This window comes from Chironomus tepperi, unplaced genomic scaffold, assembly GCF_022539635.2.
Source record: "Chironomus tepperi strain 1889 unplaced genomic scaffold, CSIRO-AGI_Ctep_v1 contig_309, whole genome shotgun sequence".
Taxonomy (NCBI): Eukaryota; Metazoa; Arthropoda; class Insecta; order Diptera; family Chironomidae; genus Chironomus; species Chironomus tepperi.
The window spans coordinates 1326729-1353236 of record NW_027226431.1 but is presented as its reverse complement, the minus strand read 5'-3'; the positions used below and the strand labels follow the sequence as shown (position 1 = coordinate 1353236).

The following is a 26508-nucleotide window of genomic DNA, read 5'->3' as shown; positions in this document are numbered from 1 at the left end:
TAGGATTAATGTTGCATTATCATGGATCAGATCTATTTTAACTCAAGAATTAATTTTTTATCCATCAAATTAATTTTAAATCGCCAGATTTATTTAAACCTTACTTTTAAATCCAAGGATTTACTTTATTTTGTTTCTTTCAAATGCGCTTCTGTTTAGAAATACGTTACTAATTTCGCATCACTAATTTTAACCTCAAATAGTTCGAATAGAATTTCGAAAAAGTAAGGATGTAAACTTTTGAAACATATTGAAGCGCATTAAACACTTGTCATGACTTGAAATCTCATATCTTAAATAGTTTGTGAATCATAGTTTGTTTATGTTTTAATTCAGGTCTGGTTTCCATCCAAGTTCTGAACCTATAAAAAGAAAATCCAGAAATCATCAATTGATATCAAAGTTTACTAGACTTTTCAAATTTGAAAATTTTGGACAGTCGGACTTTCGAAAATCAAAACAAAGTCACGAAAGAAACTTTGCCAAAAAAGTGATTTTTTCTTCGAAAAAAATAAGCAAGTTAAGTGAATTAATATTAATTGTTAAAATCTATGACAAGAGAGCTGTGCGAAGTGAAAAATCAGCACATTATAATTTGTTTTATCATACGGCATCAGTCAATAACATCGTAACAGTTCTTCATATTGTAATATTCTCAAAATCAATGTGAATCCATTAAAACGCAAAATTTTTTATGAGAGAAAATAGTTTTAAATAAATTAAGTGATAGAAAATGCGCGTTAAAGAGGAAGGAATATTTAAAATGCATAGTGAGGACGATGATTATAATTTACCATTATCATTCACGCATCGTCGTCATGAACAGCAGGCAATTGACAGTGCATCGAGTCTTATGGTTAAAAATTGGAGATTGAAGGAGAGAGTAAGTTGATTTTTTGGACCTTGTCGGAATTTCCATTTTCTCTTATTTTTCTTCTTATTATCAAAACAAATATTTACTATAGTATTTTATTATTTCATGATAATTTTACAGATGAAAACAGTTTCTGTTGCTTTAGTGCTATGCTTGAATGTCGGTGTCGATCCACCCGATCTTGTTAAAATTGATCCTTGCGCTAGACTTGAATGTTGGTTTGGTAAGATCCCAAAATACCTGTAAATAATCTCAAAACACTAATTAGTCATTTTAATCATCCAGATCCATCATCAGTTGCACCACAGAAAGCCTTAGAAGTAATTGGATCATCTCTACAGAAGCAATATGAAAGGTGGCAACCAAAAGCAAGATATAAGCAGTCGCTAGATCCAACAGTTGAAGATGTTAAGAAATTATGTATTTCATTAAGACGTAATGCAAAAGAGGAACGAGTTTTATTTCATTATAATGGACATGGAGTTCCACGTCCAACTCAAAACGGTGAAATTTGGGTTTTTAATAGGACTTATACTCAGTATATTCCACTATCGATCTACGATCTTCAAAATTGGATGGGAGCACCTTCAATCTACGTTTATGATTGCTCAAATGCAGGAGTTATTGTTAATTCATTCAATACATTTGCCGAACAACACGAAGCTGAACAATTGGCAGCTCAGGGACAAAATCGTGGATCATCGCCAAGTGGACAGCAAACTCCAAATAATAATACCAGCACTAATAATCATGGAAATGCATCATCATCAAATTCAAATTCACATCAATCGTTTAGAAACTGTATTCAGCTTGCTGCATGTACAGCAGATCAAATTTTACCTATGAATCCTGATTTACCAGCCGATCTATTTACTTCATGCTTAACAACGCCTGTAAAAACAGCCCTAAAATGGTTCTCACTTAAATCCACTTCAAAATTAGTTCCACATGTTAATTATGATATGATTATGTCAATTCCTGGCGCTCTTCATGATCGACGTACAATGTTGGGCGAATTAAATTGGATTTTTACAGCCATAACAGACACAATTGCATGGAATACATTACCTCGTGATTTATTTCAAACACTTTTCCGACAAGACTTGTTGGTTGCAAGTTTATTTAGAAATTTCCTACTTGCCGATAGAATTTTAAGGTCATATGACTGCACGCCAATTTCAAGTCCTGCATTGCCACCTACATTTCGTCATCCAATGTGGGCTGCTTGGGATTTAGCATTAGATTTAGCACTTTCTCAATTACCTGATGTTTTGGCTGGAAAGAAAGCTTACGAAAATTCACCGTTCTTTGAACAACAATTAACTGCCTTCCAAGTATGGCTTGAAGGAAATCCAGATCAGGAGAATCCACCAGAACAGCTTCCAATTGTCTTGCAAGTTTTACTTAGTCAGGCGCATCGTATAAGAGCGTTAGAATTGCTGGAAAAATTCTTAGACATTGGACCATGGGCTGTAAGCTTAGCATTAAATGTTGGAATATTTCCGTACGTATTGAAGCTGCTACAAAGTCAGGCAACCGAGTTGAGACCATTTTTAGTGTGCATATGGGCGAAAATTTTAGCAGTCGATTACGTAAGTGTTAATCTCAACGATATAATTTATTATTTCTTTCTCACACTTTCTTTTACATCTTCAAAACCGTACAAATTCATTTTAAAACCATACAAATGTTTCCAAAATTCAAATTTATTTTATCCGTTAAATTTTAAAATTCAAATAGCCGTTAAAATTAATTTATTTCTTTTCTTTCATATAGACATGCCAAGTGGACATAGTTCGCGAGAGTGCCGATTCCTATTTCCTTAATGCATTAAGAGATACCACCAGAGTTCATGGAAAATTTGATTGTAGAACGTTTGCAGCTTTTGTACTGGCAACGATTGTTTATAAATTTGAGCAAGGACAAGCGAATGCACTTCGAGGATCTTTATTGTCCATATGCTTAGAACAAATGGAAGATCCAAATCCACTTTTAAGAAAATGGTTTGCAATTTGTTTAGGAAATTTATGGCTTAATTATGAAGATGCAAGATGGTCAGGTGCACGCGATTTAGCATATGAAAAAATGTTTATATTGCTAAAAGATCCAGTTCCGGAAGTTCGTGCTGCAACAGTTTATGCATTAGGTACGTTTATCAGCTCAGCAATAGAACGTACATCACAAGCAAATGATTTAGATCGACAAATAGCGATGCACATGCTGGAATGTGTATCAAGTGACATGAGTCCACTTGTACGAATGGAATTAGTTGCAGCATTACAGTGGATTGTTAAATTATTTGATAATCATTTTGTTGAAGTGTATTTACGGGATGATGGCAATAATCAAGAAACAGTTAAGGATGGATCATTAAAGAGATCAGGACGTTTCAGAACTGGAAGTGAAAAGAATTTAATGATGTACAGTTCAGTGTATGCACGATTATGGAACGGAATTGTTAATTTAGCACGTGATCCTTTTCCAGAAGTGGCAATAATGGGTTGCAAAATTGTAGATTATATAAAGCATATTGCAGTCGAAATTGCACCATCATTACAAATGATTCCACTTGCCAAAGAAGTTACGTGTGATAATAGAATATCAACTTCAGGTGGTTCTCATAATAGCTACAGTTTACCACCATCACCAAATGTTAAGAATTTACCGAATTATATGAACAATTCACATTCAGGATCAACAGCTAGACTTAGTGATTCAATGAACAGTAACACATCAAATCGTGAAAAAGTACATAAGCTACGCATACCTATTGTAAAAACAAATTTAATTGACTGGGAATTCAGTTCTTTTGCTAAACCTCTTAAGTACCTTTCTAATCATAAAGGAACAATGGAAAATGATCAATTCTCGCAAGAGACACTCGTTAGGAAGCAGCGATTTAATAGAAATGCACGTATAAGAAAGGAAGCTAGTGATCAGCAGCGACTAGCTGCTTTCCATAACTTAAAAACACAAAGTTTTGTTGGAAAAACAGCAATGATACCGTCAATAGTGAAATTACATCCATATGAACAACAAATTGCTGTTGCATATCTCGATCGAATTATGCTTAAAGATTGGGGAAATGACGTGTCAACGACATTAGCACCAATGCAATTAAATCCACCAAATGCAACACATCATTATGCAGCTACGATTCAAACAACCACAAATATTGGAAAGAAAGTGTCTGTGTGTGCGCCAACGTCAATGCGTGTATCAAGTCTTCAATTTATTAATTCACATGATCGTGGTTTAGTGCTTGCTGGATATGATGATGGAAGTATTAGAATTTGGAAGAATAGTTGTGACAATCAAAGCAGCAATCGTTCAGTCAATGGCAATTTAATAACAGCATTTCAAGCACTTGATGATCCACCAAATAGAAGTGCTAGAATTTATGGACTTCAAACAGCATGGCATCAAAGTACACAGACAATTATTGTTGGAGGTGAATCTAAAGTCATTCGTTTATGGGATGCTGAAAAGGAATTGAAATATATGGACATACCTGTCGGATCAGATTTTCCAATATCTCACATTAGCTGCTCGCCAAATGCTTTATTTGCTATCGGTAAGATTAATTAATGAAATTTTTAACGGTTAAATATTTTTTGAAAGATAACGTACAAAAAATATTTGAAAAATCTGTTGAAAATAATTCAAATTTTAAAAAGTCGTTAAAATACTAATCATTTAATTCTCTTCCTCTCTAGCTTATGGTGATGGATTCGTGCAGATCTTTGATAGACGTGCTAATCCAAATGAAAATAAGATAATGACTTATCGTGAGCATCACTCATCACTGCTAGCTTTATGTTTAAGAAATGACTGTGAGAGTCTAATTACTGGATCGTAAGTTAACTAATATTTAGTGCCTCTGATCAAGTGCCTTAATGCTTTTATGATTGTTCTATAGCTCGCTCGGTGTCATAAGACTATTTGATATCAGAAATCGTGCATCAATACAGACATGGACAGCAGGATCAGATACGACATCAGTTGCAATACACTCAAGTGCCGATATTGTTGCATGGTAAGTTGATATGAGCATAAATATAAATTAAGCATGAATTAACAATGTTTTTATGTTCTATTTTAGTGCTGGACAATACATTTCAATTCACGGTCTGGATGGCGTGCAAATTAACACAATTCAAAGTCACGAAGGATTTATGGGACCGAGAATTGGACAGACATCATGCTTATCGTTCCATCCGCATAAAATAAGCTTAGCTGCTGGATTTGTCGATAATCATGTTTGTGTTTTCACTGTACAAAATGAAAAGTAGAAGTATCAAGGATATCCTTTAGTAGACACTTAGTGATGACGACATTAAAACTGAAAAAAAAATTAGCTTTTAAGTTTTATTGAGTTTGATCCTCAAGAAAAATAAGGAAAACGAAAATCAAAATTTAACGGAAATTCAGCACATTATTTTGAAAGAAGCTTCAATTTGGCGCCAGTTTGTCTGTCTGTCAAACAAATTTTACATAATTTAAATTTTAAAAAACCGTTAGAAACGAAAAAAAATTTCAAATTGATTGTTAAATTCATTATTGTGCTGGATATCCTCAATACTAACGTCAGAAGTGATTATTTCTTTAGCCTATATTATTGTACAATGACTTTTCAAAGAGAGAAAAACAAGGAAAAAAAGTTTAAATTATATTTTAATTAACAAAAAAATTGCTAAATATACCCATCATGTTATGATTTAATTAACGAATAATGATTAATGGACCTTTTTTGTTACTTATTTTTAACTTAAAGTAATAGAAAATAGAACAGATGAAGCTTTTGGATGAAAAGTTTTTTTTCATTAAAAAATGTTTTTAATTTGAAATATTATTTAAATAAAATGAGCATAAACGTATACAATTTTGATTATTATAGTCTATGACTGATTTATAAAACACGTTATTGCATGTGAAGAGACTTTTTGTATCACAAATTCCGATAATTCCATTTGATCTGTTCTGATTGATGACATCAAGGAGATATTTTAAATTATCAATGCCATCTACTCTTAATGAGATGAACTGGACATGATCATCAGATCTATTGAGGTAAATCTTATCGTACACAAATAATCCTAAATATAAAATGACACCGACAAGAAATTGAGTTAATAGAGGAAGTCCATCGACAATAAGTTCATCAGATTTATGTTCCAGTATATGATTGAGGATTGTTGTCGTCACATCCTTCTCATATGCATCGTAATTGACTGCTTGCTTGAAATATTCCTTTTCTACGGTAATATGATTCCCATTGATGATGAAATTATCCTCACAGGTACCTTCATACACCGGCAGTTCCTCCAAAAATGTCCTTAATTCACTAAAATACTTGAAAATTGATGCTATGATGAATTTACTGCTGACTACCTTCTCGATTGGCTTTCCACGGATGATTTTAATGAAGCTTTTTGGATCGTCGTTTGACTTGAAGGATATTGGATTGTTATTGCTTAAAAAGACATGATTTGGTAGATAGTCATAAAATCCTTTAAGGCGATCATATAAAACAGTCAATTGATCACTTTTGTCCAACAAACGGAATGAAATCCTCTCCAAATGCGATCCACGATGAACTCTCTCGTTCAGATTTAAATCTGTATTTAATTGAGCACCATGCAGTAGCTTCTTATGCTCGTCAATCGGCTTCATATGGTAAAGCTTCATATATTCCTCAACCATTAGATATTTGATTGACTTAATCCTCTCATATTCACGCTTATCATACTTTTTAAATGTCCTGATATTATTTTCAATCACAGCAACTTGTTGATTCATGAAAAATCTGGCAGCATTAGTAACTTGATTGAGAAAATCTTGTGGGATTTGACTTAATGGTAACATTGATCTATCATCTGCCGTAAAATTATCAATCATTCTATCTATGTGAGCATCTGATAGTGAATTCTTCTTAAAATTGAGAGCGATGACATAAACTTCTGAATTTCCTTCTTTAGATGTAGCCGGTTTGAACAAATGGACTGACTTAAAACAACAATTTAGGACATACAACATTGACACAGTTGACACTTCAAAAAATGTAAAAATTTTAATTAACATTGTTCCATTATCAGCTAAAAGTGCTATACTGGTTATAAATTCTGCAATATGCAGTTTTGATACATGCTCCTCTTGATACTCTGGCTTGTCTAAACAATCTATTGATCCATCACATGTGACTAGTTGGACATTTCCAATTGACTTACAGTACGAGACAAGAGATCTTATATTGTCAGGATTAATTATATCCCCGCTGTGAGTTTCACCAAAAAACCAATTTGGTAGAGTATGAAGGATCAAGCGATCATCCAGAATTGTATTGCCTATTGAATTTCCTTCATAATAAGGATTGAGGGTTGTCGCTATCCATTCAAATTTCGTCTGGGGATGATGCAGCTTCAAGTAATGATTGAGTGATGTGATAAATGCTCCCTAAAATAGACTTAATTAGTCAAATTTACTGAAGATATCGAGTTAATGATACTTACAGGAGCTTCACAAAGATGAACAGAGAAGAACTTATCGCCTAAATTGTCGTCAATCATTGGATATGAGTTGATACATTCAAAGAACTTTGCAAATGCTTGCGTCACAAATTCAGCCTTTATAGAGTTCTTCAGATGATACACAATCTGCTGTGCTGGATTTCGTCTCTTTGTATGTTCTCCCCATTCTTAAATAGATTAATTAGAATTTTCAGTCATAAATTTTTGTTTACAATCTCTTCTTATTGCGTACTTACCTTCAATTTTGTAATTATTCAGCTTGCTTTTCACAAAATTTAATATTCTTTTGATCGTCTGTAGTGGCTCATAGTTCTCCACCGGAATGCCTTCTTGAAAAAAATACTCAGCTGCCGGAAGTACACAATTATCATTTTTAAAAGAATGTTTCTTATTAAAATTATTAAAAAGATCCATCTTCCACTGACTTTTATTTTGTTCCATTTTCAATGCATTCCTTGATATTTTTTGCACATCACACATGCCAATTTTATTATCAGAATAATATTTTCCCATGTGATTCATTTTGTTTGCCGGTGCTGACAGAATTGTTATGTGCTCTGGATGTGCTTTACTTTTGAAGAAATAAATAAAATTATAACGGTTTCTTTGAATTTGAATTTTTCTCTCCAACAAACTGGAATGTTACTGGAAATTTTGTAAACAAAAATAAGATAATCAGAAAATATGCATGTTTATAATCCCTTAATCAATGATAAAAGACTAATACTTCATAGATAAAAGGCTATTTTGCATGAAAAGTAAGATCCAGTCAAGAAAAATTGCAAATTGAAGCCAATTTTAGAACTTTAAAATTATCTATCAAATTTTGGAAATATTCCAGATATTCCAAATAAAATTCAAAACTTTTCCAGTCGTTGACAATCATTTCCGTTATTTTCCGTCCACACTTTAGTGCATCTCCTTAAAAAACAAATAGATGCATGTGACCGGCATTTACTCCGCATGCGTGAATTTCTTCACACTTTTTTTTCGCAACAAAAAATTTTTTTTTCTTCCTCTTTACAACTTTTGTGATTATACTTCCTTCATGCTATACATAGTATACAGTCATAAGTGGTTCGACATTTATTTTTATCATTTTTATTGACTGGATTAAAAGTTTGAAAAAAAATTTGTGAAATGTTGTTGAAGGATAAAGTTTGTATAATTACGGGTGGTGCTGTTCAAATTGGCAGAGCTTTTGCGGAGCAGCTTTTGAAAGAAGGAGCATTTGTAAAAAAATTTTTTTAGTCATCCATTCCTAAAATACAATTTTTTTCTTTTTTCTTCTTCTTCCGTATTAGAAAGTGAAAAGTTCATTAACTGTCTGCTTTCTATCCATTCGTTAGATTTCCATTTTCGACTTGGATAGTGATTCAGGAGAGTTGTGCTGTGCAGAATTACAGCAACAGTTTGGCAAAAAGCGTGTAATTTTTTGTCATTGCGATGTGACTGATTATACTCAATTTGAAGGTGTGACTTATTTTTTTCAAGGATGAATCAACATGTCGTTCCTTATTAATGTGCTTCCTTTTTTATCATCTTAGAATCATTCTTTACGACAAAAGACACTTTTGGACGGATTGATGTTTTAGTTAATAATGCGGAAATACAGAATGATAAATTTTGGGAATTGGAAACTGATGTTAACTTGGTAAATTGATGAAATTCAATGCTTGTTGACTTTAAAAACATCCACTTCCGATATTTTCAGAATGGCTTCATTCGTGGAACTTTATTGGCATATCAATTTATGTCAAAAGATAAAGGAAATGGTGGAACTATTGTCAATATCGGATCATCATGCAGCGTAAAGCCATTTGTATCATCACCAATATATACAGCAACAAAACATGCAATAATTGGATTAACAAAAGCGTACGGGGTAAGCCTGATAATGTCTTTTACATTCTCAAATTTCAATGGAAATGGAAATGAAAAGAAAAAAGTTTCAAGTTCAAGTTTACATTAAAAAGTATGAGAGAAAGACATTGAAAGTGGAACAATGGATTGACATTTTCTTGTTGTAAACAGTCGAGGAATTGAAATGAAAATTCTTCGAATGCCGTAAGATGAGATTGAGATGTCTACAAGTGTTTTTTGGATTTGTTTACTTGTTACTTTAACACGTTTTGAGTTAGATTGTCGTAGGCATAGATGATTTATGGAATCATAACAATAAGACTGAGGATTTGAGTGTCATAGACTCAGACTGTATCCTTTAAAACTGTTTAAAACAAAGAATACACTCAGCGATAGAATCCAGTAAACTTAGAATCCATTTATGGCACTGTTGAACATTGTCTACTTAGGATGTATAGAATGTCTTATTGGGAGACACAAGGTTCCATTTGGAAGCTACACGAAATTTAGTATAGAACTTTGTATGGAATCCAAACGAATTCATTTGTCTACTTTGTGTCGTCTGGATGTTGCGTCAAGGTGTATTTCAGTGTATTCGTCTGGATAATCGATTGCTAGTTGCTAGATCAATGTCTGTCTGACCGAGTCTGACACAGACAAAACTTAGACTAAACCTAACAAGTCCATCATTCCCAGTTTGCTCAAATTCCCAAAAAATATTTCAAAAAAAAAAAGAAGAAACTCACATAAAATTCATTGACTTCACCTTCTAACACTTTCAAGTTCAATGCCTCATCCAAGGCTGAAAAAAATACAAAAATATTATGTCTACATCCAAAAAAGTATTATTCAGCAAAAAAAGAAAATTATTCAAAAAAATGTTTCCGCTGAGGTTCGAACTCAGGACCTCTCGTGTGTGAAACGAGTGTGATTACCACTACACCACGGAAACTGCAACTGCTTGTGTCTCTCGCTGGCAAAAACTCGTATATAAGATTCAAAATGAAACGAATGGAAAAGTGAATCAAGATAAAAATTGAATATTTGATGTCTTCTTGACTGATTTTGACTTCTTTATGAGCCTATTATGTTGAAAAATTGGTTTAAAGAAGGCAATGAAATCTTAACGATGGATTTAAATAATTGATCCTTTAATTTTCGAGTGGAAATGTCATTAAGATAATTTTCCTCACATCTGTTGTGGATAAAGTTTTCCTAAGATCCAGTAATGTTAACTAATTTAATCATCATTCAGACAAAAAAAGTTCCTAACTTGATGTAAAATTGATAGTTATGATTTTATGGCATCTAATTAGATTTTCTTATTTCTTCATAAACTTTTCCTTAAAGTTTTCCACAAGACGATGTTGAATGGAAGAAGTTGTGAAGCTTAAAAGTTTCCATTGAATCATTTTAAGAGGATTAAACTTTTGAAATATGATATTATCGGATAATACTGACCATTCCTTCTTTTATTTTTTTGATCTTTCTTGTATTTCCTTCCTTTTTCCTTTTTCCACAACAACAACAACACAAAAATATCAAACTAACCCCAAAAAATCTTGACCGAAAAAGGATCAATATCATTTTAATCAAACTGGAGTACGTGTGATTTGCTACTGTGTGGGACCAACAGAATCTGATTCCATTTCACACAGCCGTCAAAACAACAATACACCCAACCATGAACGTGCACGAAAAATTGATATGCAGGGCATGCGATACCAAAAGTAAGATGAAGGAAATCAACATGAAAATTTGTTTAGAAAAATAATACTTAACGAGTTTCAATTCTTTTCCTTTGAATTCTCAATAGGCTTGATCACGTGGCAAAGGAACTCATTCCAATCATATTGAATGCATCGTCAGGAAGTCTCTGGGTTGTTAAGAACGATGAGAAATCAAAGGAAATTCCTTATTCAAGTGAAATCTTTTAAAGATTTTTCTCTTTTGTGAAATCTAATTTCATCTTCATCTCTCGACTCCTTTTTGCCCTCGATTCAATCGATAGTTTTTAGTATTAAGGAATACATTCGGGGGTCTTTGGTTTGAATAATTGGGGTTTTGTTGAAAAATTGTTTAAATGGAATTGTTTGAATTTTGAATTTGAAATTTCCGTTACAGAAATATTTAAAAATTGTCATAACGACATTCATCATTTTAAACGGGATTGCCAAAGGGGGTCCAACTATTTTGGGATGGCTAGTGAGGATGTAGGACAGGGTATCCTGGCATTGAGTAGCCAGGCAATAATGTCAACAAATCCTCATTTTCTGATAAACAACCAAGTTATTCAAACCGAAGACTCCTAAACCCATTATTATCATGACTATAAAAGATGCATTAAAAGCATTTAAAAGTAAATTAAATTTTCGGATCAAATCAAAATACTTCTTAACTACAGGAAATACTCGATGTTACATAATACACTATAATAAATTTAATTCTGTCACATTTCTTCCTTGCCAAAGAACTATCATCGTTTTTTATACACAATCAAATCACTGCTTCATGCTTTAACATTACATCTCTTTTTATTATATACATATTGTAATACCATGAAATTGTGCAGATAAAATAAAATGATTTGTGTCTTATGAGAGAGAAATCGCATTCGTTTGCAATAATAAAAAAAAAGTAGAAATAGAATCCATTTGAACTATTTTTATTTCGTATGCATTTTGGAGCAGCTTGAAATATTTTTCAGGACATTCAGTAAATTCTTTTACAGAATAATAAAAATATAAGCTGAAAGTTTTGGACTGGAAGGTGAATGAAACGCATTGAAAACAATGATACTAGAGTGCTTATCAGGTGTATTTAAAGCTGCTGATTCCAAGCGATAATGAATCGATGACGAAATGCCTTGATACCGCTTTTTCAAAATCATTGAATCATCCACACAATTATTTGCAATTTTCATCACTACTTGGTTATCAAAAGGTTAATACAATACAACCATGTGGATCTAGCACTAATTTAAGAACTATTGTTGCTTAGGAATTCAACCAAGCTTACAATGTGCTTTAAAAATTGACGAGAATATTTCAACGGTCATTTACTATTCAAATTGAATTCGCCATTTTAATTGCACATTTGATTTGCCTTTTCATAGTTGGAAGCCCCTTCTTTGGAATATTTAGTTTGTTTTCAATTGTCTAACAATAAACATCTTTTACACTGTTAAGTGATTTATTTCTCAAAGCTTTATAGCAATGAGACTTCTCTATAGATCAGCAATGTGGCTTCGATGTAGACTGTTCTGGTAAAATGCTGGCTTAAGAAACAATTCACAAGCTTCTGTCAAATTAAGGTAGGTATCTATTTTGACCATTAGATTTCTCATTTTCTTATCTTTTCAGAAGAATCTTCTCAATTTTGTCCTTGACTTTCAGTTCAATTTCTACTCAAATAAAGAGCACCAATAGTTTTTTCTGTGTTAAGCCATCCAATACCCATCAAGAAACTGCCAACTACTTACTGAATACCAAAAGTTCAAAGCTCATGACATCTCATGACCTAAAGCGATGCTGCTAACATTCCTCTTAACACAAAATATTTGCTAATAACTGAATGAGAGCATAGAGAATTAAGATAAATAGGATGTGAGGAATATGATGATAAATGATTTCATTTTGTCCATCACCATAAAACGGTATTTTCAGCAGCACAAAAAATAGAATATGCAAAAAGAGTTTTTAGAGCAACAACAAAAATATACAGAACAAAAAAAAAAGTTTATTGCTTAACATCCACACAGGATATGACAAGGTATAAGCATCAAGAAGTGGATGAGAGAAAGGAAAATAAAAGTTTTGAAATATAGAGACATCAAAGCTCCTGTTTCCTCAAAAAACCATCAAAATACTAGCATGAATGTATGTTTTCTAGCTTAACCGATGTACAGGATGAGAACAAAATAAAAAAATATAAATAAACTCTTACGTGACTGAAATAGCTGATGGTCTTCCTTTTATATGTTTTTTTTGGATACTTCCACCATATTTTTCAGTCTTTTCGAATTGAAACTTTCCCTATTCGTGCAAATATTCCTTATGTTTATATCAAGCATCAGTTTCATGCTGATTTTATCCTCAATATCTGTTTGTCGGTTGAACGCTTCGCATAGATGCTTTTTGATTACATATTTTATCTCTATTTTTAGGATTGAATGTGGTACGGAGGTTAATCACTTTGGTTTTTCGATAAATTCAATGTTTACTGGATGTTTTATGATTGTTTGTGTTTTGATTACAAAATTTTAATCGTAGATTGCGTTGGGAAAGTGTGAAAAATTGAATTTTGGATATTTTGTGTTATCAATCTGTGAATTCAATGCTTACTGGATGTTTGCGGTTTGATTACAAATCTTTGATCGAAGATGGTTTTGAAGAAAAGTGTGAAAAATTCAATTCTGGATTATCTGGATCTTTAGAATGTTTTGAAGGTAAGTTTAGCTTTTTGAATCAACTGGATCTCAATTTCTTGTGATATTTAAACAAAACAATCAATAAGAAAGCTTGTTCCTCACATCATCGATTGCTTTCATAACATCCAACCACAAAAACCAAAACTTAATTACTTAATTAACTTCTTCATACATCATTAGCACAATAAAATTAATTCAATCTACTTATGCGTCTTCATGGATCTTAAAACAAAACTTTTCACTTCCTTTTACAAGCAAGCAAAAGATGAAAATCGCTTATAATATTGAAATAATCATAAAAGCAGACAGCAACCAGAACAACTTGAACATTGTTCAATAAAGGATATGAATCGATTGTGAAATAGAGGAGAGGAAAAAAAAAACAATTTTCAAAAGGCATTTCACACACAACATTCATGTATGGGAATCCCATGCACACACATTTGATCCCATCTCAACCATTTTCCATTCATTTCTTTTTCTTTCACTGGCTAGATATGTACATATATGAATGAATAATATGTTTGACTCTTACGTTTTGAACATAAATATTATTAATAGGAGAAAGAAGAAGAAAGGGACCAAAAAATGATTTTTTGAAGCGAGAGGAAACAAGCAACACGGAGATTTGAATTCACTTTTTACATTTCCAGTGCCTTTTTTTTGTTGCTGCTCAACTATCAGATACATAGAACAGAAGTAGCACACATATTTATGATTTCTTGATATTATCGATATTCATACGTACGAATATGAATATTTTCCATTCATTTCTTGTAAGCATTGTTCATTTTTCTTTCTCATAGCTCGGCATGATCCAACAAATGAAGGTTTTAAACAAAAAAAGAAGCACAAGAAATGGGTAAAAGCTCTCATGAATCGCATGGGTAAATAGACATATGAATGAATGAGTGAATCGAGTGGAAGAATAAAAAGCTATGAATGTGATTGCAAGGCTTGTATGCTGGGTAAGATTTTTATGGAACTAGAATATGGTAAGTAGATATTCATTTATTAAGTTACACTTAAGAGAGATGGAGTTCTTAGATTTTATGGCAATTACGTCACGTAATAAGTGTTCGGTCTTTGAGTGATCCGTGTAATGATATGTGCATTATCCATATCCTTGGCTTATCTTCAATACTTTTTGTAATGATAAAGGAACATTCGGAAATTTCGTAACGTTTAATAACGAAGTGGATTACAATTTTGTAATCCTGTTTGTACTGTTACAGGAGAGTCTTCAAATGCTTAAATCGATCAATTGTGATCCAAAACCTCCGTAAAACTCGAAACGGCTTGAGATTTTGTGAGCTATATTCCAACAACAGACGATGTCTCAAAAAGACAACATTTAAAAGTGCTGAAACACTATCCTCAAAGCATTTCCATAACGAATATATTGTGGATGCTTTGATGAGACATCGATCTGTTGTTAGAATGGAACACACGAAAGAAGGGTTCAAAACCGGTTCGAGGATTACGGTTAGCTCTCGACCACAAAGGCTACTTTTTTGTATTGACCGACTCTCGTTATTCTCGTGCTAGATATGTAGATCCTTTTTACTATGATAGAGATAGCATGGCATTTGGTATATTAAGCTGGCTATTGAGACGTCTAAGGGAGGTCATGGATCACAATTGATCTGTACGACCAGCAAAGTAACTAAGTAAGTAATATGAATTTGACATTGAATTCAATTCCCAGATTTAGCTCAATTAGCAGCAAAAATTCCATTTTCTGGATCTTTAACTGTTTCTTTTGATGTGCTATCTCACTAAAATAGTTCACCCAAAGGTTGCTATGTAACCACTATTTCCACGTCGTCACCTCATAAACTTGAACCTCTTTAATATTCAGGGACACAATCCAAAAATAACGGGAAAAACCACAAATATTTGAATTAATTTCCTCACAACATTCCAAGCGAACAAGCCTTTAAACAAACCATGGACGAAGAAATATAAAAAAAGGTTTTAAACGTTTATAGTTTTTTCTTGGCCTTTTATTGGCTTTTTTTTATCCTTTATCTTTTAATTTAATAAAAGAACTTGAGAATGGAATGGAAAGAGAATGAAGAAAAAGTTTAAACAAAGAAGATCCGTCGGTCCATCAACTAAAGGGAATAAAAAAATTTTCTTTTATGATTCCATTGGGTATGGCTACTCAAACTACCGTCCGTATGTTTAAAGGCCGTTTTTTATTTCTTTTCCATCAACATCGCCACAACTTTTCAATTTTTTATTCCTTTTTCCTTCCTTTTTATGTACCTAACCTTATATCTTTTAATACTATGTCCATCGTTATCATCAACTTTCTATTTACGTAGTAGTAAGTGCAGTTTTGTTTTGGGGTTTTTTTATGCCTTTTTTTTGTATGAATGATGATAAAGATCAGAACAGAAGCTGTAAGACAAGAATGATATCAAAAAATACGTTGACCCGACTTCATTGGAATTGAAATTCATTACAGACATACTGAAACCAAGTTCGGAAGTTTGGGGGATGGATATAAAATCAAATAAATCCCAAAAGCATGTTTTACATCATTTTTTATGCTCTTTTTGAGGATATCGGAACAGATAAAAGCTTTTAATTAACGATAAGAATGTGCGAGCACACAGGAATATAAATCAGGTATTGGCCTCCATGATTTTTATATTTTTTTATTGCAATTGCCTATCAAGTCACGCTATCGACGTTAATTTCTATCAGGAAAATAGCAATTTTTATTTTTGGACAGATAAAAATATTCACAGTTTAATTACAGTTTTTGGGCAATTATAAGGATTCAGTAAGCGTTTGTGAGTAGTTGGGTACGGACCGTACAGGAATGGATGAGTAAATAACAAAAGCAACACATGAAAATTACTAAAGCGATAAAAGTCTATCAAAATTAATGAGTAAGTATGAGGCTATAAAAATGTTAATAGATGATCACAGCAAGACATTTATCTACAGCATAAATTGTGTAGTGTAGTAATAACAATAATAAGTGAGTGTTTAGTGGAGTAAAAGAGGAGGTTGAAAATGTTGTTTGTTAATGACTTTGTGCTGCGCATTTTATTTGCTGTTGAGTTGATCAATTTTAGTAGATTTTGATGCTTGGGGAAGTTCAATAATCATGTCACACAGAGTCCTGTCTGAATATAAGACGGTACATAGTAACCAAGCTTGTTTTAGTGAATTGAATGCATTATTAATCATGTTCAAATTTCAACTGTCATTTAATATTCAAATTATATTTGTAACCAGAAATAGCTGATTTTCCCCTTTTATAGTTTAATGTGGTGGTTCAAAAAATCCTTAAAACAATCCAAATTTAAGCCCCTTCATATAAATATTTAGTGTGTTTTTAAAATTCAAAGAATAAGCATTAAAGTGAATAATTATATCCGTTTGGAAGTTCTTTAATTAAACGTACCCATAAATGTGTTTAACACCTCAATAGATCAACAAAGACTTCAGTTGATGCTGAAAATCAATGACTGGTTGATAAATTTATCTGAGTTCACATTTTATAAGTTCAAGGTCAGTTATTGACATAAATGACCTTGTCAACAACCTTGCTGATAACTTCAATTGTCCCAATCCACAAACATTCAAATGATGACACAACGGCGCTGCTTTAACTATGTTCTTAGAATCAAGTGTCGGTCATTTAGCACTTTTGTTTGATTTTGTCAAACAGACGCTAATTGGTTCAAAGTATGCAAAAATCCCATCGTTATTGTGTCAATATTTGAATGTATGTCCAACGAGAAAGATTTCATGACTTTTCATTATTTTTCGTTTACTTCCAGTAATTAAGCAAATATTTGCATGCTGAATGCATACAACAAACATCAATATGTCAATGGAAGACCAAAATCCAACCGTTTCCAAACAGCCTGGATAAACAAGCTATTTGAACAGCCTGGACATCATGCACACCACAATTTGTAAGTACATCCATAAAACTGCTAAAAAAAATTCTAAGATGCTAAGAACGTTAATAGCTTTGCAAAGAGTATTATGAGATATAAAGGATATAAAGCCATTGCTCAACTTTCATCCACTAATATGAATCACTTAACATGCTCATTAGATAGCGAGTCGTATCTTGTTGCATTATTATATTCATCATGATTGTGAATCAGCTGCTGAATATCTTCAACTTCCCTGTAATTTCCAATTCCTTGACGTGAACAAAAGTTAAACGCAAAGATCAAAATAATTCTTTAATTACACATTTCTGTTCATCGGGATGGTGGCTTTGGTATTTCTCATGCTTCTATATAGAATATACAGCACAACACCCTCAGTCATTGTATCATGTAGAAAATGTGTAATGATGTATGTTAAGACATACTTACTTACTTGCATTCCAAAATAGAGAGAAATGCTGTCAGTGGTTCACATAGAAGCACATAGAACGATTAAAACCGAAGCAGCACAAAATTCCTTTTTGTATTCTTCAACATTTTCATATCATCACATGCTTACTTTTCGAGTTTAATGAAAAATTTTTTTTCATCCTTTTTTCTAATTTTCATTCTGACTTTTTTTTTACCTTTTCCATTTTTTCTGCTTTACGCTATCCTGTTGTTGCTCTTTTCTCCTACTTATTTTAAAGCATTGTTGAAATATTTAGTTGTTGTACATTATGAAATCCCCAGCTGAATGAATTCAGCTTAAGGTTTTAACGTTTTTTTTGCTTCACTTTTACTGGAAGTAAAGTGAAAAGTTTTAATTCTAAATTATATCCATGCATGCAGTAAGTTTTGTACCAACTTTAATCTGCCAAAGGAGATAATAAAACGATGGCAGTTAGTTACCCGCAAGATGTATGTAATGCGATAATGCTGTACAATAAAAAGTTAACAGAAAATAGTAATAAATAAGTGTTCATGTTATGTAAGAAATGTGGGACAAAGGATCAATGTATGTAATAGTGTAAGCTATTACAATAATTTTGTTGGAAGTAGATTTTATGGATATTAGTTAGATGTATTGATATTATGGAGTTATTGACTTGGATTCAAATTTAAACAATTCATATAGAATTTAACTGGAAATTTCCAGGGTTTGATTGGAAATTTTCCAGAATTTATTGGAATTTCCAGGAATTTATTGGAATTTTCTAGGAATGTGGTCGAATTTAAAGAATACTTAGTGGAATTTTGGAAGATTTGCTCGAATTTTGGAAATTTTTTTGGAATTGCTTAAGCTTGAATCTGGAAATATTGGAAGTTTGGATACTTTTATTGGAAGTTTAGACAATTTTAACTGGAAGTATCCAACAAATTCTTTTACTTAACTGGAAATCTTTTTATTTTGACTGGAATATTTCAAATTTCACTGGAACTTTCCAATAAGTCAAAGTAAATTTCCAAACATTCACTGGAAATTCTCAAATTTTACTGGATTTATTTTAATTTTGACTGGAATTTTTCAAATTTTCACTGAAATTTTTCAACGAAGAATTGGAATTTTCCAATAAGTTACTGGAAGTTTCTAAAAATATACGAGAAGTTCTCCTATTTTACTGGATTTTATCTTCACTGGAATTTTTCAAACTTTCACAGGATATTTCCAAAAAGTTACTGGAATTTTCAAAATATTCCAATCAAACTGACATTTTCAATACTTTTATCGGAAAATTCCATTTAAATGTCAATGCAATAGTAATAAAATTGCAATAAAAATATAAGAACTTAATACACAGAAAAGATAAAATAAATCGTCTTACAAAAGACTTAAAGTGCAACAGACAATTGCAAAACTATGAAGCAGCTATCAAATCCCACAACTCCTCCATAATTGCGTTGCAAAAAAGAATACAAATCTGATTAAAATATTCCATGAGACTCGTGTGCATGCACATATGTGTATCTCAATATCTAAAAAGCAACATTGTACTCATACTTGAGACTAGTACATATTTATGGATGTACACAATTTTGCGTTAAGAACCTCATAAATGTCAAAAACCAGAGACATTAATTTGCTGGGGAGGTCCTCCATAATCCAATGTTATTCTCTCCATCCATTCATTCATTCATAGGTATAATCTTTATTTAAGCTACATAACTATGCGATCATACTTGAGGAGTGAGTTGAAGTTACTTCATCTCCTCCATAGTGGTTATCATCATCATCACATCCAAATGCTACAATATCTAACATGTAACTATTTAATTATACAATGAGAACGTTGTCTTTGTCATCATCATCAACAGCAAGTGAAATGAAATGAAGAAGTAAGAAGTTTATATATTTCGGTAGAAAATGAAAATGATTTTTATGCTTCCATTGCTATTAAAGTGTGCGGCAATGAAGAAGATTTCCCTTTCCCTATTCTCTCTGTTCAAAATTTTCTAATTTAATTAAAATTTTAATACGTTTCTAAGTTTTATTTATAGGCATGCTTCACACTTCAACATTCCTCATTCCATTCCTTGTTTTTCTCTCGTTTGTTTTTGTTTTTAAAGATGAAAATTTCCATTTAGCGCATTTTCGATATTATTTGTATGCATGGTAAAGCTGTTGTGGTTGCATTTCATTTTCTGTTGATGCTTATTTTTTTGCATTTTTTGTTGGAACTGATTCACAAGTTTACAAGAAAATTATTAAAGTAATTTGCATATAAATTGAAAATTTCAATCAAGTTTTTTTAATTCTTCGATGAACTGGAAGTTTTCTATAGATTTTTGTCCTTGTTGCTGACATGCGGCATGCCTTAAAACATGCTTCAAACATCCTCTTTTGTTCGTTTCATTAAATGTCATTTAACTGATTAAATAGGCACTTAACAAATTTCCTTAATTTATACTGATAAAGAAAAGAAGGAACAAAGCAAGCTTGATCATTAACAAAATTAATTCTTGGAGGAATTGTTCTGGCTGCAAAAAATGCGTTTCATAATCCCTTTTAAAAAATGACACCTAAAAGAAATTTTATAACCCGAAATGGGGATTGTTTGGATGTGATGTCAATTAGGGATGCTTAAAATTAATTTCCCAAAATTTCTTCAATGTTCTTTGACTTTTGAAATCTATTGGATTTGTGCTGTGGTCTAACACAACTATTAGATCTGTTTAATGAACAATGGGTAGAGATAGAAGGTTCAAATGTGCTTCGTGCTACGCTTCTGAATAACCTCTGGTAGCTCAGTGGTAAAAGCATCTGTCTAGATATCCTAGAACGAGGGTTCGAGTCTCACTTCGGTTCGTTTTGCGCAAGTGTACCTACGGTAACTCAGTGAAACAGGAGCATGTAATCTGAAATTGTAGTGCACATAGGTTCGAGTCTCACTAGAGAGTTATGTTGTGGGGAAGTGTACCTATTCCTCTAGGATCTTAAAAATTAGTAAGGTTTCGAACAGAATTTCTATGATAAAGCTTAAAGTTATTCTCCAGATATCCAGCAAGCTGCAGCTTGCGTTTTGTATATTGTGATAGATTTTGACCTTTAGCTCTCCCTCCCACCTGAGTACCGCATGGACTTATAACCGAGTGTAAAATGGCTTCAAAATCTTATTCCATTATTGTGACATCACTTACAATCTTACCCCACACCAAATAAGTATTCGAAAACTTTTCTCTGTACAAGTCAGTCTTCAGTCCCATAAATAATAGCCTCTTTACGAATGAACGGCGTTGCATGAAAAAAAAAAACGAAGTGAACCCTTAAAAACTCATCCAACAAACAGCCAATTCAAAAATGTTTATGAGAGTTTGTTTCAAGACAAAAAAAGAAGGAATGAGAATAAGGATACAATCTCTTTTTTGTCGTAAGGCAAGAGTTTTGTTCGACTAGTAAGTCAATGGACGAGAAGATGAATCAAGAGGCGGTCAATTTCCTACAGCAAGCAATCATATTAAGTTTTCAATTTTCGAAAAAAAAGAAAGTTTTTTTGGGTCAGCATATAGGGATGCATGGATGTTGTTATGTGTTGAGGATTTAAGATAGTGTAGATGGTGGCAGGGATGTAGTCAGGGGAGAAAGGGGTCAATTTCGTAAAAGGGGCCCTCAACGGCTACGAGCGTTTTTTTTGGATTTTTTTAAAATTTTTAAATTTATAAAATATATAAAAATAAACGGTTTTTCAAATTTTGATTTTTTAAATTTTTAAATATATAAAATACGTTACAAAATTAACGGTTTTTCAATTTTTAATATTTTTTGGAATTTTTTAAAAATATTTAAATATTTAAAATACGTTACAAAATAAACAATTGGTTTTTAAATTGTCGAAGGGGAGGAACTACGCCACTGGATAGTAGAACAATAAGAAGAATGAAGGAACTGTATTTATGAGTCTTGAAAATTATGTATCAAACAGTCATTTATGGCTCACCACCGACCTCACAAAAACACACAATTTTACATCCATAAAATACATGCAAGCTTATAGTCGTATTAAAAGTTCATGCATATATATGTGATGTTAATATTATTATTATTCTCATTTATGTCAAATGACTGTATGTAAAGATAGAATACATATGTATTATTATAAAGTCATTCATAAAAAAGGATATGACAAGAACATCTTCATATTCAAGTGTTTAAAGTGGCTTTGAATGAATTGAGGAGTGAGTTTTTTGTTATAGCTAGCTGAGAGGGTGTCAAAGAAAGGGAAATAAAATTAAACGGAAGAGATGATGAAAAAAGACGGAGCTTTATGTGCTTGTGTGTATGTGTTACAAAAGTGATATCATCATCGCTTTTCCCAAACATTTATTTTTCATTAATACAAACAATATGGCTATAGTCAATGTTAAGTCATTAAGTTTATAACATGTCTAAAATGCTGGTAATAGGATTCTTTAGATCATATAAATTGAAAGGGGTTTCTTATTGTTATTATAGAGTCACAAACATTTTTTTCGGAAATTTTTATTGCACGTTAGGAAGGGGTTTGTGCATAAGTTACGGTTATAGGCATTTTTTGATGTTTTACATGAAGTATTACACAGTCTTAGGCTTGAGTTGCTGAAAAATGGTAAAATTCTTGTAAACTGCTTCAAATTTCCAGCTTTGATTCAATATCTACTTACTTACTTCCTTGGCGAAGGAGCACGAGAGCCCATTGCCGCATTTAGAGTTCGTCGAAAGCTAGACTTGTCTTTTGATAAATTCTATGACAGTGATCCTATGAGCTCTTTGGTCTACCTTTGATTTAATTCAACACCAGAAGTAAAAAAAGAAGGTGAAATAGCCAATTTGAACACTATGTGACTTCTAAATGAAGCCATGTGTCCCCATCATTCAAAAATATTATCCAGAGTTATGCAGGCAAATAGAAGTCACACGACTACGAATTCCATTTAGAGTCAGCAATGTCAATCTGACAGAGTCTTAACAGAGTCATGAAGATATCTATGCTCCATGAGTAATACTCAGGTCAGACTCTAAATGATTTTGTTTAGGCTTACTAAGCACTTTTTAATTTGAGTGGACAAAAATACGCTAGAATTAGAACTCAACTGGGTTCTTAGATCATCAAGTGAACTTGGTCAAGTAGCATGCTTGTCTGTTAGTGAGTATGCTCATTTTCTGATTGGGCAGATAAGAATTAACGTCAATATTGTCTAGGTACAACTACCTCAAAACAAAAAGCTCTATACTGTCAATAAACATCACAAGCAAATTACCCCAAAAACAACACAGTAGTAAAATTTAAGACGAGTCAATAAAGTAAAATGTAAGAGGCTTTTGAGTCAGCAGTAGATTGAAATTTTATTAACACCACATGAATAATTTTTTACCCCTCTTAAAACGAGAACTGCTTAGAATTATGATTTTGGATATAAATTACATGATTTTTCGAACGTCTCCTCACACTTTTGCGTCGATAGAAATTCGCATTGTCTGGAATTTCTAAAGACGGTGTAAAATTCGTGAATATAAATTTCCATCAATATTAAACATACAAATTCAGTGATTCAAGCTATAAACATTTGCATAACAATTATTAAATGAACTCGATTCCCCTCTCTTTTGTTTAATTCATGTCGTATGACAGTGGTGGGCAACCTGTGTGCTGAGGTCAAGCCAAATATTCTTGAAAATGCCATGAATCGTGTGCCGTGTAAGGTTTGGATCTAAGCTTTCCACCAAGGTGTAATTTCTTTCTTACTTCGCTGGCCGGACTGATTAACTGTGATTTATGGCCTCCCTCAGATGCCGCCAAAAGCTGGGTGAATCGCTGCCAACTGCCAATACCAAATGGACAGTTCTCTGTAAGGTGTGCGGAACATATGCAGTCACGTATTGCACTTAGCTTAACCACACCAAGTACATACCCTTCTCGCGGTGGGGACCATCAATCCAAGCCATTAGATGAGACGGAGTCAGACTACTGCAGACTTTGTGGATGCCAGGAGATCGCGAGAAAGAACGAAAAATTCCTGAATGTGTTGATTTATTCCTTAAAAGAGAAAGCTAGAGTCCTTAAATCAGTCCTCTTGAGCCCCAAAGCAGCAAGCCGCCATCCTTAAACCAAACGCTAAGAGACCTTTGAAACTAATAAAGCTACCACCAAGGTTGGAACAATAAAAGCACCACTGTCGCATAGTCTCGAGCTGCTTAAAATTTAATTAAATTAACGAAAGGTATTTTTCACACTCTCTTATTACTTTTCTTAAGAATATTAATATCATCATTATTCTCATTGTTATTACATGCTCCTCTCAAGTTCACGGAATAGAAGTCATGTACTGTCAATAATCTTGTTCATTAAACAGACTCATACTGTATTATTGTCGAGAGACGAATGACTAAATAGATACTTTACCTGCTATTTTGATGATTATATCCAGAACATAATGAAAGTATCAAAAGGATTAAATTATTCCGACACACAAAAAAGAAAGCGTCAGCAATAAGAAATGAAAATTAAATTTATTGTCATGTTCCTTCACATTTTCCTCACTCATTTCCACAATGTCAATTCATTTTATTTTCATTCTTGTCTTAAGAAGTCAATTCGAAATCGTGACAATGAAAATAATTTGCGAGGCAGTCAGGCGACAAACAGTCTAAAAATCAGTTTAAGAATCTACATACTTTCCAATCCACATTCATTTCCTTGTGTTGTAGCCGATAAATGATGAAATACGAATGTTTTTATGATTGGCTTTATGTGCTGTACGCCTTCAATTCACCAATGTCATGATATTGATGGGAAAAAAGCGATTTTCAGTTGGAATTTCTTTCTTGTAATTGAGAATATGTTATTTAAGCGCCACAAACTCTTATCATATTTTTCATGCCATTCATAAATGTAGTCGGACCGCTTAGTTGATATTTGATTATGTCCACATCATGTGGTTTGTCTTTTCGGGATGTTAAAGGGTTTCAGGATGAGATTAGCACTGAAAGGCAATGAGACTGATTTTGGGTATCGTTGTGGTGTATTTCTGTACCAGGAAAGTATGCTCTGTACCTTTTTTAGGGTTAGGACTTATGGATAGACTGTGTATGTTGCTAGCGACAATATTAAGTTTCATAATTCAGGTATCATTTGATTCCACCATCAATTGAACACAGTTGATCTGTTTAGCCGATGAAACAAATAAGGAAAGCGTGCTTTAGAATCAGGGATTGGAACTTACACTTTCTAGAATAAATGTCTGTAATTCACATTCAGTTTACTTAGCCATATTGAGTCGAAATGGATCGGTGGCGTAGTGATAGTGTTCTTCGAGGCTTAATTATCTCCGTTTGTAGATTACAGTCAGTAATGTCGTTCGAATCCTACTATTAACTATTGATCTAGGTTTGAGTTCAACTCAGAGTTGCAAAACAGGTGTCTGTAACAGGCAAAAACCATTTTTTCCTCCAAAACCATACAAATTATCAATAATTTGTACGGTATTTGACTATCATAGGCACCTGTTTTGCAACCCTGGTTCAACTAATAACTTGACTCACTATGGATATTAGTCATATAAGTCATATGTCATTCTGACCAACTCCTGACGATTCCAGGCGTATCTAAATTAACTCTTAATTTTAACGTATAGCAGCTCCTTCTATTTATTCTCATCAGTTGCCATACATACCAATTGTGATCCATGGCCATCTTCGAATGACGCCTGAAGCAAGTTCTATTACTGACTTCCTTCTGATAATTTCTAATATCTACTGTCCTTATCAACACCCTCCTAAATTGTTATCTAACCTCCTCCTATCTCCAGCAAATTCCTTAAAAATCAAAGCACATAATCAAAAATCAAAGAAACCATAACAATAAATACTTATATAGCCATAAGCAATTTTGTCACCAGCTTTCTAACCAATAGACACATTGGATATAATTAAATAAGATTCATTCATAATTAAATGCGGAATGAATATAATTGCGACAGTATTCAGTCCCATTCAATTGTATTTACTATATATTGTTGTTGATTCAATTGTCTATCTGTGCAGCCTCTCTTTTGCAGCCAAAACATTAAAAATCTTTGCTTTCTCTCTCTCTCATCATGATGACTCTCTCTCTTTCACTCTCTCACACACTCCCCAATTGTCTCTTCTCTCATAAGTTCTGTAGATGATGCTACTGCTTGCTGCTGCTGCTGTTGATGCATTATATCTGTATGTTATTTCATTGATGAGATGATATTATTTCTGTTCCTCTATCGATATTATTATTTTTTTTGTATGTTCTCAAATGAATAGCACTGTCAGAGACTGACGGCGGGTAGAGAGAGGGAGAGAGAGGGAGGGATAAAGCTCCACCACAGAAATGAGAACAGAACTCACTCATTCACTCATTCATTGTGGTTTAATGGATCCTATCAAATAAAAGACACACATTCACT

The 26508-nt window shown here is 32.7% G+C and overlaps 3 protein-coding genes and 1 non-coding gene across 4 annotated transcripts; 2 read left to right on the top strand and 2 right to left on the bottom strand.

The window, feature by feature from the left end:
- The first annotated feature begins 485 nt into the window (after nucleotides 1-485).
- raptor (regulatory associated protein of MTOR complex 1) lies at nucleotides 486-5699 on the top strand. The gene is made up of 7 exons (XM_070643012.1): nucleotides 486-883; nucleotides 995-1097; nucleotides 1160-2466; nucleotides 2651-4448; nucleotides 4591-4729; nucleotides 4794-4910; nucleotides 4977-5699. The coding sequence occupies exons 1-7, from the start codon at nucleotides 734-736 to the stop codon at nucleotides 5164-5166; spliced, it is 3804 nt and encodes a 1267-aa protein (XP_070499113.1). The 5' UTR covers nucleotides 486-733; the 3' UTR covers nucleotides 5167-5699.
- On the bottom strand, nucleotides 5607-7959 carry aft (cap methyltransferase 2). The gene is made up of 3 exons (XM_070643013.1): nucleotides 7638-7959; nucleotides 7384-7568; nucleotides 5607-7327 (listed from the first exon to the last, which is right to left on the bottom strand). The coding sequence occupies exons 1-3, from the start codon at nucleotides 7921-7923 to the stop codon at nucleotides 5711-5713; spliced, it is 2088 nt and encodes a 695-aa protein (XP_070499114.1). The 5' UTR covers nucleotides 7924-7959; the 3' UTR covers nucleotides 5607-5710.
- A 564-nt stretch (nucleotides 7960-8523) lies between these two features.
- LOC139092760 (15-hydroxyprostaglandin dehydrogenase [NAD(+)]-like) lies at nucleotides 8524-11906 on the top strand. Its single transcript, XM_070643294.1, has 6 exons — nucleotides 8524-8634; nucleotides 8751-8874; nucleotides 8949-9055; nucleotides 9116-9286; nucleotides 10840-10994; nucleotides 11081-11906. Exons 1-6 carry the CDS (start codon nucleotides 8542-8544, stop codon nucleotides 11199-11201), a joined length of 771 nt encoding a protein of 256 aa, XP_070499395.1. The 5' UTR covers nucleotides 8524-8541; the 3' UTR covers nucleotides 11202-11906.
- TRNAV-CAC (transfer RNA valine (anticodon CAC)) lies at nucleotides 10144-10216 on the bottom strand. The gene has a single exon. It is a non-coding gene; the product is annotated as a tRNA-Val (tRNA).
- Nucleotides 11907-26508: the final 14602 nt, after the last annotated feature.